Genomic DNA, 17870 nt, shown 5'->3' on the forward strand with positions numbered 1-17870 from the left:
ATATGATCACGTGATGGTGCTATGCACACATGATCACATGATGTTGAGCGTGAACTCTCAACAACCCTTGCAATGGTCACATTTTCATGAGGGACTTGCAGTAGGTCCACCACCTGTGCATCCAGGGTTTGATTCTCCTGCAGAGGAATTGTTGTGCCCATGCTATTGAAGGCTGCCACTGCTGCTCCCTCCAAGTCTCCATTCTCTGGTGTGCTGCTTGTTGGTCCTCATGTCTGGGTTGTTCAAGTTGACTAATATCAGCCTCTGCAAGTTATGAAGTTGGCTCCAACTGCATAGAAGGCTCTATAACAGTAACCTCAATGTTTTTACATGGCAAGCGATTAAAACAAAGAGCTTCTCTATTGAATGGCCAGATCCCAGTGGCACGGAATCTTGCCTTTATGTTTGACTCTGTGAGAGTGGTAGCTAGAGCTCGGGCTGATATGCCAGCAACATCTGTCTTTGAAACTCGGGGACAAAAATTGTTCATAAGCCAAACAGACCTCTCTTTGTTGAAGTTGCTCTTGAAAGACTTGAAGATCGACACATCAAGGGGCTGGAGTTTGTGAGAAGTGTGTGCTGGCAATGTCACAATATCAACACCCCATTCAGCTGCCCTAGCCACAACATCCAAACCAGTGTGGCTCCCATGCCCATCAATTATGAGTAGGTGCCTATTGGTTGGTGTGACTCCATTTGGAAGGGAGTTCTTGAAATGCTCGAGCCATGCAGCAAACAATTGGCCAGTGATCCAAGCCTTATTTTGCATTGACATGATAGCTCCATCCTCACATTGGCTTAGATAATTTCACATTGCTTTCTTGCCTTTGAATATGTAATACCTCGGAAGGGCAAACCCGGCTGCATTCACACAACAAAGAATGGTACCCACTCCCTTGAATCAGGCCTTAGCCCATATACTTGCCTTGACCCTTTTCGAGCAAGTACTTTCATTCCTCTATCGTTGGAGCCTTGCACCCCAGTCTCATCTACATTCCATATTTTATGAGGTGGGTATTGGTGGAGATTGTACATTGTCTCCAAGTTGTCATGAAATGAAGCAACTATTTCCTGACTGCTCTTGAGTGTTCAAGTGGCTCTGTAACTTGAAATGCTAGCTCTGGATGTCTTTTGCGGAAACCATCCCACCAACTTTTGCCAGGAACACCAGTTGTGAATGGGGTGTACCGAGTCTGGCATATAGTGGCTACTTTCAAGCTCAAATAATAAACTGTAAGCCTTGACCTGACTCTTGCATTCCAAAGCACCACTCTACTAATGCCTTCTCTTCTTCTTTGGATAGTACAGGTGTTGGTCCCTTTCGTTTTTTGGTTGTTCTGCCTTCCAACCATGCAGCCAAGGCAGACCAACTCATGCCCCACCGTTTTGAGCAGGCTCACATTGACAATCCATTTACATGTGCCTCCATTGCAGCATGCATGTCCTCTTTAGTCCAATCTCTCTCTCTACTCTTTTCTTGGTACAACTGGGTCTTGCCGGTGGGGTTGCACATGCAACTACCGGAGGATGAACCACCACTATTGGGCCAGCCATTAGTGGAGGGCTAGGCATTCGTGGAGGGTCTGGTAACACTCTTGGTCTTCTAAATAGGCGGTTCGATGTTCGGCTCCTTCCATTAGTAGAAGATTGAGTGCTTCTGGTTTTCATGGTGCTCATGATACCAATGCACTTACTGTCTTGTGTTGAAAAACACAAATGAGTAGATCGTGTTGTGTGTTGACAAACACACAAAACAGTGTGTGATGGTGTTGTGATGAGAGACAAAAATGTGCGTTTAAAAACACTGAATCCAATGTTTGGAGTTTTCCTATCCAAAAACAAGACGGATGGATAGATAGATAGATAGATAGACATATATTAACGTCTCTGAAAGGCCAAACGACCTATGAGACTAAAACAGTTGATACATCTGCTAGTGTTGTCTCATCAAAGAGAACAACAAAATAAATAAGCTAAAGGCTGAGAGCTACTAAATGTACTTACAGTCAGGGACTGCAAGTGACCCAAAACTAATGAAATACCAAGCAAGTATTTACTAAAAGTACCAATTGATCAGCATAGGCAGAAAGCTAATCAATAAAAGGGTTGCACTCTTCTTATGTCAAAAATCCCAATCATGGGCAGCTCTAGGATCTCATAACTCGATGCCACACGTTTCTTGTGTTTGGCAATGATGGCACGGATCCGATGAAGATATGGGTGCCGGGCACGGGGTCTTGGGAGTCTGGGCCTCCGTGACCTGGATATGGCGATGGCTCGGTCCAAAATCACACCACTAGAGTGTGGCAATCTGCCTGTGTGTGATAAGGTGGTGGTGGCGCCAGGGGTTTCTGATGGCGGGGAGGGCATAAAACTAGCTGAGGTGCCGGCAATGAAGAAGTCTCTGATTGTACTTTGCTTGGGTGGGGCTGGTCTCGGCTGTCTGTCTCCCAACAAAGTCTCTCTATGTCGCTTGAGCTCTGATAAAAACAAACCCAAGCATTTTTTATCTTCGTACTCCATCACCCTACGGAGTGGGCCAAATCCTTTTCTGAATAGATTGTGGTATCTTCCTCGGATATAGACAATCAACACTAATTGAGCAGCTTTGATGCTAACTGAACAAAAGAAAGGAAACAAGAGACACGAAAGAAATAAGAAACAACTGAGCATATAAGCTGATGCTAACTGACCACTTGATGTGAGCATATAAGCTGATACTACCTAAGCATAATGATGAGCACTAATTGGGAATATAATTAATGCTAATTACGCACATAAATTTATGCTATAACTGAGCACCATAGCTAACTATACTGGCTGGAAATAAGCCACCCAAGAGATGAAAATGACCCTTTACGCTGTAGGATTGCCAATCGTTAGGAATTTTCTGCTGCTTCCAAGGCATTAGCAGACATTTTCGCAGATCTGGCTGGAGAACAATGTGATAAATTTCAGAAGCATTAAAAAGAAACCAGAAGGCAATGTGACTAACCGTCCGCATCTATCGAAGTAGGTAATCGTAGTCTCTAACGGAGAACTTGCGCTTCTTTTGGGTTGAGGCTATGCATGACGCTGCTACATGGTTGGATTTGCAAAGGCCTTCTTTGATTGCTGGTTGTGTTTGGCAGTGCAGAGCAATACAGATTTTACGTGAATCCCTCCACATCGACAAACTCTATGGCCCCTAGGGTCAAGCAACACATCACAACACAGAATGTCGCTTACAACTGGGTATCTCTCAATCAAGTTTACCTTTTACACTCACAAGGTGGATCAGACGATTGCATCTTGGGCATCATTTTTCTATTGGTTTCTGTCGTTCTTATACATGTTTGAGAATTGGAAGAGTTGGCTGCTTACAGCCTGATTGGTTGTGAGGTGGATTGGCCTGTTGATTTGCGTTCAAAGGTACTGGAGAGGCTGCACAATCGTTGATGCGAAGTTGCTGCGTTTGATGATGGAGCCAAAGCTAGATATCAGCCACCATTGTGCCTGCTGTAGCATTGCGCAGCTGGAGTTGTGTGGCAAAAGACCACGTAACAAGAAAGTGATTACGAGTAAAGTGGCTAGCGACATTCGTTTGAATTCACTCGACTCCCATTTGAAGGATCGTGCAAGTTGAATACTCTGGCAGGGAAGGCCAGTTATGAGGATACAGGTACTCAAGAAAATGGGTGCCTTTAGGCGGGCGCCCCTTGACCCGTTTACCCTAGTTTGTGCAAGAGAGAAGTTGATGGGGAGAAGCTAACCGTCTTGCTCGGAGCTCGCAGACCTTGTAGAACAACCATGGCCATGCTAGCCGTCCTTGCTCAGCCCTCGCCCACAAACAAGCTCTCCCGCCATGGCCAGGCTCCCAAGAACAGCAGCTTTGTCGTTCCCCCTCGCTGCATGCTTTCATTTCATTGCCCCGCACAGTCGATCACTCGAAATCACTCCACCCTTCTTTCTGGGTTCTCGTCTTCATGGTTATTCAAAGTTAATTGATCCAGATCCGTTCACAACCGGAACCATTTTCGCCGTTCATAAACGCCTCTCACTGCAGGCCTCCCACGACCTCGACCTGTCCATTCGTCCTGTAACATACTCTTCTTTCTTGCGGGCCTATCAAAACGCAAAGTCGCTCTCTGATTGTGAGAGCCTGTGTGCCCGCCTTGTCAGATTTGGACTTGAACGAGACATGCACCTTGGAAGCCTCCTTGTAAAGATATATGGTGATCTTGGAGCTCTGGAGGATGCACGTGTTTTGTTCACCAACCTGCATAAACGGAATGTGTTCTCCTGTAACTTTTTGATCAGAAGCTACGCTCGCCATGGGCAGAGCGAGGCGGCCCTCGACCTTTTCCAACAAATGCACAACGAGGGGATAAAGCCGGATAGGGTAACCTTCATCTGCATTCTTTCTGCATACGACAGTCATGCAGGTTTATGCCAAGGCCGCGCAATGCATAAACTTATCGTGAGTGAAGGAATAGATACGGACATTGTTGTTGGAACTGCGCTTGTTAGTATGTACGGCAAGTGTGGAAACCTGAAGGATGCGTGGAATGCATTCGACCAGATGGCAGAGAGAAACGTTGTCTCATGGAATGCCATGATTGCTGCTTATGCTCAAAACTATCAGGGCAGGTTGGCCCTTGAGCTCTTCCTGCAGATGGAGAGTGAAGGTATTACACCAAACAAGGTTACCTTTGTAAGCCTTTTGGATGCTTGTGCCAACCAGGCAGACTTGGATGAAGGTGAACGGATACATCATAAGTTGCTGGATACAGGCATCTCATCAGACATTGTCATTGGACATGCCCTGGTTAACATGTACGGCAAGTGTGGGAGCCTGCATGATGCACGGAAAATTTTCGACCAGATTCTGGAAAGGAATGTAGTCTCATGGACGTGCATGATTACTGCATATGCTCAGAATGGGAAAGAAGGGGAAGTTTTCAAACTTTTTGACCAAATGCAGCTGGAAGGAATAATGCCTAACAAGCTAACATTTATCAGCATTCTTCGTGCATGTGTCAGCCACGCAGCAGTAGTCATAGGCGGACATATGCATGTGTACATTATAGGCAGTGGCTTGGAGACCGATCTGATTGTAGGGAATGCCTTACTTCATATGTACAGCAAGGCTAGCAGTCTGGAAGCTGCATGGAGATTGTTTATAATGCTGCCCGAGCTAGATGTAGTTTCCTGGACTGCTATGATCGCAGCTTCTGTCCAGCATAGGCACTGCAACGATGCCCTTCTAATTTTTGAACTAATGCAGCAGGATGGGGTATTGCCAGACCTTGTGACCTTTATTAGTATTCTGTCCGCATGTACCAGCCAGGAAGCTCTAGTCCATGGTGAATATATTCATGCCCACCTTATTAGTTGTGGGCTTGAGTCTGATCTCGTTGTTAGGAACGCTGTTCTCAGCATGTATGTCCGATGTGGCAGTTTGATGGATGCGTGGGTGATGTTTGATACAATGTATGAACGGGATGTGGTCTCTTGGAATGCCATGATTGCGGCATGTGTTCAGCATGGGCAAAACAAGGCCGCCCTCCAACTGTTTGAGGAAATGCAACAGAAAGGCCAAGAGTTTAGCGATGTCACATTTGTTAACGTTCTCCCTGCATGCACTAGCCAGCCAGAGCTAGCTGAAGGTAGAAGAATACATGCCCACGTTATTGGGAGTAGATTAGTAGTCAATGCTGTTGTGGGGAGTGCGGTTATTAATATGTATGGCAAGTGTGGCAGCCTGAAGGATGCACAAAGGACGTTTGATATAACCCCTGAGTGTGATGTCATCTTATGGACTAATCTGATTGCAGTGTATGTCGAACATGGGCAAGGCACAGAGGCACTGCAGCTTTTTCTTCAAATGCAGCAAGAAGGAGCAATCCCTAATAAACTCACGATTGTCACCATTCTTGATGCATTCTCTACCCAGCCAAATAATTTGGGTGAATGTCAACGAGTGCATGCTTGCATTGCAGGCAGTCTCCAAAATGATCTAATTGTGGGGAACGCTCTGATTAATGTTTATGGCAAGTGCGGCAATCTCGACAGTTCACGGAGGGCATTTCACTCAATACCTGAGAGAGACATTGTTTCATGGACTGCCATGATTGTAGCATATGCCCAGCATGGAATTGGCAAGGAGGCCCTTCAAATGTTCAACACAATGCTACAACAAGGAGTACTACCAGACACAGTTCTTTTTGCTAGCATTCTTTCTGCATGTGCTAGTCAAGCAGCCTTAACTGAAGGCAAGCGAATGCATGCCCACATTGTGGGTAGTGGATTAGATTCAAATGATATGGTAAGGAATGCTCTTGTCAGTATGTATGGTAAGTGTGGCGCCCTGCAATATGCACAGCAGGTTTTCAAGAGAATTCACAAGCGTGACTTATTCACATGGAATGCCATGATTGCAGCATCAGCCCATCATGGTAAGGGGAAAGATACTCTTCGTCTCTTTCATGAGATGCAGCAGGAAGGAATTATTCCAAATGATGTGACGTATGTGAGCATTCTTTCTGCATGTAGCCATGCTGGGCTTGTTGATGAGGGTTGCCATCATTTTGTTTCCATGAGTGAAGAGTATAGTATAACCCCTGTTGTGGATCATTATAATTGCTTGATAGACCTGTTTGGGAGAGTGGGCCAGTTAGATGAGGCAGAGAAATTGATAAGAGTAATGTTGCTCCAACCTACTCTTGTTTCAGTGATGACGTTGCTCGGTGCTTGTAGACATCAGGGTGATGTGGAGCGGGGTGAAAGGGCTGCAAAGCAAGTCCTTAAACTAAGTTTACAGAATGCTGCACCATAATAATGCTTTCGTAGCTGCACTGCGCAGGTGTATAGCAGTTGGAAAGTTCACATTCAAATGAGGAGAAACCAGTGGAGCTTCAAGTGAGAAAACTAGAAGTGCAATCTCAAAAAGGAGGGCAGATGCAACAATTATGAAGAGGCCCAAGCGGAAGATCTTGGCACACGCCTTTGTGACACAAAACTGTGCTGCATGACTCCAAAGGACATGGAATAACAAAAGTTACTCAGTCATGAGGCATGTAGATTCTGCCTCGAAGCTCAGATCTAAGAGGAGAATTGCATCTCACTTTGCCACTTAGAGATTTTTCCTTCCCTGCAACGTCTTTGGTGCTGAGCTCATTGATGCTTCCATGCAATTGGTGGGTTTTGTGTGTAGAAGCTCAAAGGAAGGTTTGGAGGCCTTGAAGATGGCCTTAACGTAGGGTGCCATTGGAGGCCACAAAGAGGGCCTTGACATCAAAGGACTTTGGAGGCCGCATTGGATGGCATCAAAGGCCACTAAGATGGCTGGACATAGGATGACACCAATGTTTTGAAATTAGGCTCAACTCCCACATGTAAGCCGCCAAATGAGGAGTGCAAATGGGTGTGACACCTGTAAGTGCAATGAGGGAATGCATTAAGCTGCCATGCGAGCGGCACACTGGCTGCCACCTAAGCAGCAAATGATTATGCTTGTTATGTCCTACCCTTCAGAGCAGATCAGATCAGCAGTCCACAAGTGGTGCTAACCACATATGTGGCTGCAGATGGCCATATGGGCTGGTTAAGAATCAAGATGTCCCATTGGATGGGCAGTAAAGTCGGGGAAGAAATTAGCAGTAGATTCCTGGTATATGGGCTTTTCAAAGGGCAGCCCTCATCAGCCGTAGCATGTTGGCCAGGATGGGCTGCTGGTCAACCAGTTTGCAAAAAGGGTCAGCCATCAGGTCAGCCAAATCCCCACACAGACCAGGTCAGCATAAGGACAGAGCAGGTTGGTTTGTAGAAGGACCTGGTCGGCAGTTTAAAGGGCATTCAGTCCTCTATATAAAGGTCCCCCTGGGGAGACAGGAGTGCAACACTTAACACAGTGTGGAGACACTGCAGAGATCAATCAGCCACATTAAAGAGTGCAGCTGTAGGTACTTGCAAAGGGTTTATCCAGTAGATCGTAGCTTGGTGTATAGCTAATCCAAGGAACAGAACACCTGCAGCAGAAGGATAGCTGAAGAGTATTCAGGCTTGTCCCCAAGCCACTGAACACCTCATTCTAGGGGATGGAGGAGAAGGGGAGAGCAGGAGATTGTGCAACACTTGGAGGACATAGTTTAGCACCAGTCGAGTAGCATTTAGCTGTCCACATGGTGTAGGTTGTAAGGCCTCCTTTGTACTCAGTTGTCACAAGGACGAGAAATTATGGGACTTTTGATTTGCGACTCGCGTAATTTGCGCGAGGGTCCGGCCATGGGGCGGGACTTGGGGAATTAAAATTCTTAATGGGTCCTTGGAAATAGTGAATGTGCGCCCAGTTACTAGGCAATTAATTCCTAGGGCCAAAGTGTGCAACGGGGGGGGCCAAAAGAGTAGCGCAATTAAAATTGCTAATTTTAGCACATGACTATAAAAAGGGGCCTAGAGCTCTTATTTTGGGTTCAGTTGGCCAAATCAGTTTCAGAAGGAGTTAGATCATCAGTTGTGAGTTGCCAGAGCTTGCCAAGAGCTACTAGAGCAAAATCGCAAATTACTAGGAGCTTTAGGAGCTTGCCAGGGGGAAACGTCACCAGTCAGGGCTTGTACTAACACATCCAGGACCTGCTAGAGGAACATGCACTAGATCCAGGGCCTGCTGCAGATTGCGTTTTTTGCCAGGGGTGTCTGTTGCAGATTGTGATCCAGTTTTCAAGTCCTCTGGGCTGTGCCAGGTGATTGCGTCCTGTTCTGGTGCTGTTTTTCAGGTATTTTCGAACCCCTACAGGGATTGCGATTTGTTTTTAGGAGTTTTCAGGCTATGCAGAAAAATTGCGATTCTATTTTCGGGCTGTCCATGTTGTGCGGGCTGTCCATGTTGTGCAGGCTGTCCAAGAAGATTGCGATTTGATTCTGATGGCTTTCGGGCTGTGCTAGCTGACTTTGGTAACTTTTCAGGTGTGGGTGTTCGCTTCTAAGTTGCTGTTGGGTTGTGCCAGAGCAAAATCAGCTTATTGTTGGAATGGTCACCTCCCCATCTGTAAGCCCCCATATGAGGAGAGCGTGGGGGAGGGAGACCTAGGGCAGGATGTGCTTAAGAGAAAAGAAAGAGAGGGGGCTGCCACATGGGCAGCACCTCACATCAAAGAGACCAGCATGGCTGCAACGGACGGCACCTGTGGAAGGAGCAGATGACGGGGACAGCGAGTCCTGGATCTAACCTGGCAGGAGGTTAGTCAGGGGCAGCAGACATGGTGCAAAATTGCACAGATAAAGGTGCCTATGTGGAGGGCATCTGTGTGCAGATGGACAGCCTGCGACAGAGCCTACAGGTGGCGCAACCATGGAAGGGAGCAGCAGCACCTGGGTCGGCCATTGGCTGAGGCTGGTGGGTCTGGTTGGAGCCAGCAAATCAGGCTTGGAGATGGGCTGGCCAGGGGGGCTGAATCCCTGGAACAAAGGCTGAAAAAGGGCCTAGAAAAGACCCTTATATAGGGCTGGTTGGGCTGAGCCAACCAGGTCGTTTGGGCCAGCCAACCAGGTCTGTCCAGTCGGTCCATTTAGGGCTGGCTGGTCGGTCCATTTGAAAGGGCCTTGAGGCCTATAAAAGGAGAGGCACTTGCCTCATTTCATCATCCAGCAGCTAGCAGTTCTAGGGCAGAAAGGAGCAGCAGGAGGCCTACTCTCTGGGCCTATCTACAGGAGGTGAGAGAGTGCAACAAGGGCTGTAGACTTAGCCAAGAAGGGCTGGACCTTGGCTGTCTTCTAAGGCAGCAAGGTGCTGAGATCATCACACCTTCTGGAGCAGCCATTCACAAGTAGGTTGGAGCAGTGGAACAGCTATCTTGGGGCCTACATTCAAGAGGACCAAGGGGGCCTGTGTGCTGCAGACAAAGCTTGGCAGGGGCTGCCCACCTAGGCTGATTCACAGGCAGTAAGGTGGAGAAGAACACACTAGACGGAAAGTCTATAGACGCTCGAGGTGGAGCACGCGGACTTGAGTCTAGAGATAACTGGCTGATAGGAGAAGGACCTTGTGGTAAGATTAGAGGACCACACCATTGGTGGGACTCTGGATCTCTATCTTTTGTATTGTGTCCATAGTTTTGGACGGAAATATATTTTGGTGGTTTCTCTATCTGGCTGGTTCATTGTCTATTGATGAGTCTGCACATCTATGTGATGCACATTAAGTAAAGAAGTTTGTGATTCCACACCCCACACCACACTGTGTGAGCTCCTGGGCATTACTATAAGTCTTCTGCTGTGCGTACTCTGTGTTGGGTAATTTCTAATACTTATCTCCACAGGATCTTGGGTTTTCTAGCCTTGGTGACCTAGCTCTGTGGATTTCGGGTAAAAGAAGGCTTGTCTTTGTCTGCTTTTGCTGTTCTCAAGTTGGTTGTCGGCTAGTTATTGCGTTTGGGTTTCATTCCTCGCGAAGAAGAGTTGATTTATGCTATTAGGCAATGGCCAAGGAGGCTATAGACTGTGGCAACCTGTTGGGAAGTGTTTGGTTGTTTGATTGCACCAAAGTTCAGCTATTGAGGGCTTTGTCTTGCAGTTGTTCAGCCGTGTTTAGCTGGTTGGGCACTTGGTTGTGCGATTATAGGAGTGGTTCAGACAGTGGATGATGTTGGGGTCTCTATTGCATGCTTTGGTTGGCTGAGGATATAGGATTGTCTAGTGATTGGATGCCGTTCACTGTTTGAAGTTGAGCAGGGAATTACAAGGTGGGCTGGACGGGGAGTCTGCAAGCGTTGGTTTGCATGTGGTGCAATTTTTCACAGACCTTTGTAATCAGCCGCTTGTCTTCAAATGAATGTTAAATAAATATCGCAAGGAGCGTCAATGTTTGGGGCCAATCGGTGTTCTTGTTTCTGAGTAGGAGCGCTCTAGCTTCTTTGTGATTTGTTTTGTGGTGTATATTTACTTGTCAATTCACTGTGTATGCTGTAATTAAGTGGATCCTACTACCCTTTACATTGTTGAGGTTGGTTTCAGTGGTTCGATTGTCGGGATTTCACCTAACTTCTTCAAGAGGAGAGCCTGTGGTTGGCTTGGTGCAAGTCCAGCAGACTAGGTGAAGAAGACAGCATACTATTTAGTAAATATGTCACAGGGAGAGATCTGTGAGCCTTACCGAGGAGAAAGAGTAGATGTCTCAATCTCTTGGAGGTGACCAGGGTGTAGGAGAGGAGATCCGACATGGTGCAGAGCATCAAGTGCCACCCTTTACGTTGTTGAGGTTGGTTTCAATGGTTCCATTGTCGGGATTTCACCTAACTTTTTCAAGAGGAGAGCCTGTGGTTGGCTTGGTGCAAGTCCAGCAGACTAGGTAAAGAAGACAGTATACTATTCAGTAAATATGTCACAGGGAGAGATCTGTGAGCCTTACCGAGGAGGAAGAGCAGATGTCTCAATCTCTTGGAGGTGACCAGGGTGTAGGAGAGGAGACCGGGCATGGTGCAGAGCATCAAGATGATCGGAGGGATGAGGAGGATGTGAAACTATTCAAGGCACCGATATAGAGCTTCATGAGTGCTTTCACACAGTTCGCACAAGATCCTCGCTTTCAGAAGATGATGAACTCAGATGTGCAGCTGAAGAAAAGGAAGCCTGATGATGGGGATAGGGATGTTGAAGCTAACAAGCGATCACATGTTACTTTTCAGGATCAGTCCTCTCAAATTTCCTATGGTCAGCAGCAGTCTAATACGATTCTTGGACCAACTCAAGGTAATAATTTTCAGTCTATGGTTTCCGGACAGCAAGGAGTTTTGGCAAACCTGGTTCAACCAGGTTATTTTGGTGGTGGTTCAGTGTTTCCGGCTATGGTCAATCCACAAGCTCAATTTTCGGGTATGCTTGCTAGTCAAACAGTTGGATTTCAGCCTAGTTTACAGGCCATGGGACAAAACATGATGTATGCAAATATTAGAGCAGCCCCAGGGATGCAAACATGTATGCCTAATGTAGCAATAGGTAACCTTGCTTTGGGAAATATGCAAAATTCGGGTGTTGGTCTGAATAGTATAGCTTTTCCTAATGCTGGTAGTGTGAGAGATAGTGAGTATTGCTGTCCTGTTTGCCCATGCACCTGTTTATGACAATTTGGTACCTCAAGGGAAGTTGAAGGACTTTCAAGAGACAGGTGCAGTCGTAAAATTTGAGACATTCAGTGGGGTACTGGACAAACTTAAGGCTTTGACCTTTTTGCAGCAATTCGATACAGTCTAATAGGAGAGAATTTCACAGAGTCATCCAAAGTATGTCGGGCTACAAGTTTCCTAAAGGGGAAGCACTTCAGTGGTGAACCACTATGCTTATGTAAAACACTGCACTAAACACGTGGGTAGGTTTCAAGCGGGTGTTTTCAACTGTGTGGCTTACCACGACTTTTGAAGTGGATATCATGACTGCTTGGCATGAGCTGAATTTCAATAATTGTCGTAATTTGGAGGAGTATAACAGCAAGTTTTGGGCGGCTTTGTTGCTCGTTAGCTCCTACTAGCTTGTTTCTTTCACTGAGTAGGTTGAGAAATATCGTTGCGGGTTGCCTAAGGAGTTGAGAGACTACTGCACGAAGACTCAAGTCTCCAATATGTCTCAGCTTATCGAGAATGCTAGCAAAGCATATGCTTTAATGCCGGAAGGACTTCTGGGTTCAAAGGTGGACAGAAGCAGGAATCTAAGAATGGATCTTGTAGGAATAAGTCTGATAGAAAAGCTAATCGTCAAAAGGATGAACATAATCGCTTGTCTCCAGAGGAACGACGCGCTTTATATGAAGCTGGTAAATATTTTATTTGCAAAGAGGAGGGACATCGGTCTAGAGATTGTCCTAACCGTAAGAGGAAGGAGCTGGCTAGTGACACGAATGAGCAAAGCATATGCTTTGATGCCGGAAGGACTTCTGGGCTCAAAGGTGGACAAAAGCAGCTTTGATGCCGGAAGGACTTCTAGGTTCAAAGGTGGACAGAAGCAGGAATCTAAGAATAGATCTCGTAGGAATAAGTCTGATAGAAAAGCTAATCGTCAAAAGGATGAACGTAATCGCTTGTCTCCAGAGGAACGACGCGCTTTATATGAAGCTGGTAAATATTTTATTTGCAAAGAGGAGGGACATCGGTCTAGAGATTGTCCCAACCGTAAGAGTAAGGAGCTGGCTAGTGACACGAATGAGCCACAGAATGTTCAGAAGGGTAAGAGTTCCTAATTTTACGGCAGGTTGTTTACGGCTGGTTTTGTATAGCGTGGTGTACAGGTACTTGTAAAAAGAATTCTGTATGGTAGAGTCTGTCACTCTTTTTGGCATTCGATTCTGGATGATGTAAACGGTTTGCAGAATGGTGTTTTCCTAGCTACTTTTGGATGCTCTTTTGTCATGAGATTTCGACAAAATGAGATTGCTATTTTTGTCATGAGGTTTTGACAAAAATAAGAATGCTATTTTTGCCATGAGGTTTCGGTAAAATATGCATGTTATTCTTGTCATGAGGATTCGACAAGATGGGAATGCTCTTTTTTGTCATGTGGTTTCGAAAAAAAGAGAATGGATTCCCTTAGATCTTGGTTCTGGATGCGCAATTCTTGGAAGTGGTCTATGTCATGCATCGTTGAGGTGGATTGGACATCGTGGGGAGCATATTGTTTGTGAATGCATGTATGCATGTATGTGGAAAGTTTACTTGTCTTTTGCCTAACAAACATTATAGTGCTTCCACTTGTTTTTCTTTTGTAGGCAATCGAGGATGTTTGCCTTCTTGCAAGAGGGGGGTCTGTCACGAGGACGCGAAATTATGGGACTTTTGATTTGCGACTTACATAATTTGCGCGTGACTATCTTGAGCCTCTTGGGCACGAGGGACCGGCCATGGGGCAGGACTTGGGGAATTAAAATTCTTAGTGGGTCCTTGGAAATAGTGAACGTGCGCCCAGTTTACTAGGTAATTAATTCCTAGAGTCAAAGTGTGCAACAGGGGGACCAAAAGAGTGGTGCAATTAAAAACTGCTATTTTTAGCACAGGACTATAAAAAGAGGCCTAGAGCTCTTATTTTGGTTTCAGTTGGCCAAATCAGTTTCAGAAGGAGCTAGATCATCATTTGTGAACTGCCAGAGCCTGCTAAGAGCTGCTAGAGCAAAATCGCAGATTACCAGGAGCTTCAGGAGTCTGCCAGCGAAAAACGTCACCAGTCAGGGCCTGTACCAGCACATCCAGGACTTGCCATAGGAAAACACACTAGATTTAGGGCCTGTTGTAGATTGCGATTTTTGCCAAGGGTGTTCGTTGCAAATTGCGATCCAGTTTTCAGGTCCTCCGAGTTGTGCCAGGTGATTGCGTCCTGTTTTGGTCTTGTTTTCAGGTATTTTCGGACTGCTACAGGGATTGCGATTTATTTTTAGGAGTTTCCAGGCTGTCCAAAAAAATTGCGATTCTATTGCTAGGCTGTCCAGGTTGGCAGGGAAATTGCGATCCAATTTCTGGGCTGGGCAGGCTGTCCAGGAAGATTGTGATTTGATTCTAATGGCTTCTGGGCTGTGCTAGCTGACTTTGGCAACTTTTCAGGTGTGGGTGTTCGCTATTTTAGACATATTTATTCATGCTTTGGTTGCATATCTTGTTGTCTATCTTCAAAAATGTGCGTGAATCAATTCATGCTTGTGTGGAACACTGTGAGATCTCAAGGGTAATTTTATTTTCTACTGTGTGTATTGATTTGTGCTTGTTAGTCTCTTACATGGTCTCAGAGCCAAGGAGGAGACAATTTTGGTTTCACAAAGATCTTTTCTGCTTGAGGGAGAAGGATCTGCATATCTACTCCAACATTTGAAGGACCAGTGCCTTTGCAAGGGGCTTGATTAGTATTGGCAGCAACCAGCCTTGAGATGGGCTGAGAAAGGAGGGCAAGGCAGGTGGAAGAGAGGCTTGAGTAGTAGTGGATAGAATGAGATGACAGTGTGTAGAAGCAAGCACCAAATCAACGTGATTTAAAACATTTAACATGATTTTTAGGTACATCTTGTCAGCACAAAGATATATGTTTAGGATCCTTGAATGGCCCAAAAGTCATAAAGGGACCCCAAATCTTCAATTCTCTTTGCCAAGGTTTGGAGCAACCAATGGGAATTTTGAACAACCCAAAAAACGAAAAAAAAGGAATTTTCCCTTTGAAGACCAAATCATCACCAAGGCCTTCCCCACAAGACAGGCCAAAAAGGAAAATGTTTTGGTGAAGTTTAAAGGCGAAGAGTAAAATCGTGGTGCTCTAAACATGGAATTTGGAAAGGGCTTTTAAAAAACAAAATGAATTAAATAAAAATGTATTTTCGCTTCTACTGAGCATTGCCTTCACTTAGGCCTCCTCGTGGCAGGCCAAAAAAAGGGAAAAAAATGTGTGCATATTGTATAATTATACGAACATACTGTACTGTTTCATATGGTACACATAGAAGAACTACCTTGACAATGACTGTAAGAATGTATTGTGGGCTTCATGAATTCTGTGATGGTGGTGTCAAGGTCAGTTGTCAAAGAGGCTTCCTGATTGAGATCCAGCTCCAAAATGCTGAAAATTCATACAGCAGGCTGTAATGATTATTAGGATTATTAGTGGTTTTTTTTAATAAATAAAATAAAAGCAGCCGAATGTATTAGTCTCCTATTGCCAGCCAGGTCTATCTGCTCTCAACCCGAGCCATTTCAACCTTCTGAGCTCAATGTCTTGAATATCGCCTTTTATTTCTGATAAAAGCATGCCCACAATTGGGTACCGCGGGCGAAGCCTCATAAGCCTGCTTCAAGGTTGCATGCATCTACCTGATTGAGTCTTCACACTCTCTTCTAATCCTGTCTGCTCTGCACCATTCTCTAGTCTTTAGGAGAATGGCTCGAACTGCTCTATCCCATCGGGAACAAGGATCAACCTCGTCACAAATTGAACCTTCCACGTTTTTCTGATTAGCCTGCAGTACACCTTGTTCTTGAGCAAACGATTATCAATTTTGAAGGGTATGTCATAGGGTCTACTGATTACACAAGGCACAGAAAAGAACCACTCCACTGCTGAAAGGCAGTAGAATGTGATATAAGCACCCCCAAAAGGGGGTTTCAGCCACCTTTATTCATTAGAGATGTAGTATGATCCAACCATCCTGCTCTAAACTTGTCTCCCACTCTCCTATAGGCTATTACTCCAGGAAAACTCTCCTAGCCCTGAGTCTACTATCTCGACACAATCTATTAGTCCCCAAACATCCCTATCACTCCCTGAAATACACTGTCCCCCATGAGATCTATCCACCCCTCTCTCGTTCATATTCCAATCTCCTCCTAAAATCCAGTTGCAATCTGTCAGAGCATCTTTCAACGTTGACCAACAGTTCTTAGGGAGGAAATGTGCGAGGGAGATGGTCAGTGGTGATTCCGAGGTAGAGGTGAGTGAACAGAGTAGGAACCAAGTAGCAAGGAAGGGAGGAGAAGTGTCGATAGGATTAGATGTCACATCAAAAGGTACATTGCACATGAGAGGAGGGTACTTATATAGTACTCCTTTTCTTTTCATTGTTACATCCAAATGTATTTGATTATGTATGATCAGACTTAGGATTCAGCACGGGTGATGATGCTCGTTTCAGTAGCTCCACCCTTACTGTGATTTGTATCAGGTTTTCTTTCAATCTCATAGACCCATCGGTCTTCCGAAGACTCTAATAAAATTTCTTTCTTTCTCTCTCTCTCTCTCTCTCTCTCTCTCTCCTACATCTCTCTTTCTTTTTCTCTCCCTCCCTCTCTCCTTTCACCTCTTCCTCTCTCTCTCTCCTAGCTCTTCTTCTTCCTTCTCCCTCATTATCTCTCCCTTCCGTTCTTGTATCCTCTTCATCTAATATGCCCTTATCCCCTTTTCGACATTGGTATCAGAGCACCTTCCTAGGGCTCTGTGAGCTCTTCTCATTCCCAGAGCACTTGTTCTTTTGGGTAACTTCATTGTACCACAGTGTGAGCAAGGTACTAGCAGACAGAAACGTTAGGCCGGGCCATCGTCCGTCGTCGTCGTCTGCTGCCTCCTTAGTCTTAAGTTTCTTAGGTTAGTTCTAGCTACGTGCTAGGCTTGGGTTGGACCTGGTTAGTAGCTTTAGTATAGTCTAGGTCAAGTTAACTTGGGTTAGATTTAGTTAGCTAGTTTAGTCAGGCAAGGGTTGGGTTACGTTTAGGTCAGCTAGGTTACGATAATCAGGGTTAGGTGAATCAAGGGATTGGGTCAGGTTCCCCTGTCCTAACTGCCCTAGCAGCCTTTAGGTTAGCACTAACTGTCCTAAATGACCTAGGATCCCCTCCCCCCCCCAAAAAAAAAGATAAAAGAGGTCAAGAAAGACAGTTTTTTCCAGCCTCTTGTGAGATCCTTCCTCAGCCCCGTTTGGGCTTATTTGGGCTCCATTTTGAAGCCTCCTCATGGACCTTCTCTTGAGCTTGTACATGAATATTTTTCAGCCATATCTATTAGATTGGAACGGTCCTACAGGGAGCTAGACTCGTGCATTGCAACCTCTTCATCAACCTTTCTTTCGAGCCTCTCCATCGCATTTAGAGCTGTGAGACAGGTAGGAATTGATAGCAATCCAACAAACATGCATGCATTTGGCAGAGTGGGATAGCGACTAAGCTTTCTCACAAACCATGGGCCAATCAAATGCCTATGGAGGAAGTTTTGAGTAGCTTATAAAGGTATTTGAGCAGTTTGCAAAAAGCTTAGGGCACCTTCAACGTGAGGATGATGTACAGCCCAATGGAATCCGATTACCATCCATAATCTGTTGTGCCCCATTACATTGGATGTATTGCATCAAGTATTTTCTCCTTTCGGGCTTATTGAGAAGATTG

The 17870-nt window shown here is 45.5% G+C and overlaps 1 protein-coding gene and 1 pseudogene across 1 annotated transcript; one reads left to right on the top strand and one right to left on the bottom strand.

Annotated features, from left to right (window-relative positions):
* Positions 1 to 271: 271 nt before the first annotated feature.
* LOC147898073 (MFS-type transporter clz9-like) lies at positions 272 to 996 on the bottom strand (annotated as a pseudogene).
* A 2848-nt stretch (positions 997 to 3844) lies between these two features.
* Positions 3845 to 6817, top strand: LOC147898074 (putative pentatricopeptide repeat-containing protein At3g47840). The gene has a single exon (XM_087378838.1). The coding sequence runs from the start codon at positions 3845 to 3847 to the stop codon at positions 6815 to 6817; it is 2973 nt and encodes a 990-aa protein (XP_087234964.1).
* The last annotated feature ends 11053 nt before the right edge of the window (positions 6818 to 17870 follow it).

Source organism: Dipteris shenzhenensis, chromosome 9 (assembly GCF_047967505.1).
Source record: "Dipteris shenzhenensis isolate YYH24624 ecotype China chromosome 9, Dip_SZ_1.0, whole genome shotgun sequence".
Classification (NCBI taxonomy): domain Eukaryota; kingdom Viridiplantae; phylum Streptophyta; class Polypodiopsida; order Gleicheniales; family Dipteridaceae; genus Dipteris; species Dipteris shenzhenensis.

Excerpts from the sequence above, each read along its gene's own strand:
- LOC147898074 (XM_087378838.1), top strand. The coding sequence starts at position 3,845 with ATGGCCAGGCTCCCAAGAACAGCAGCTTTGTCGTTCCCCCTCGCTGCA.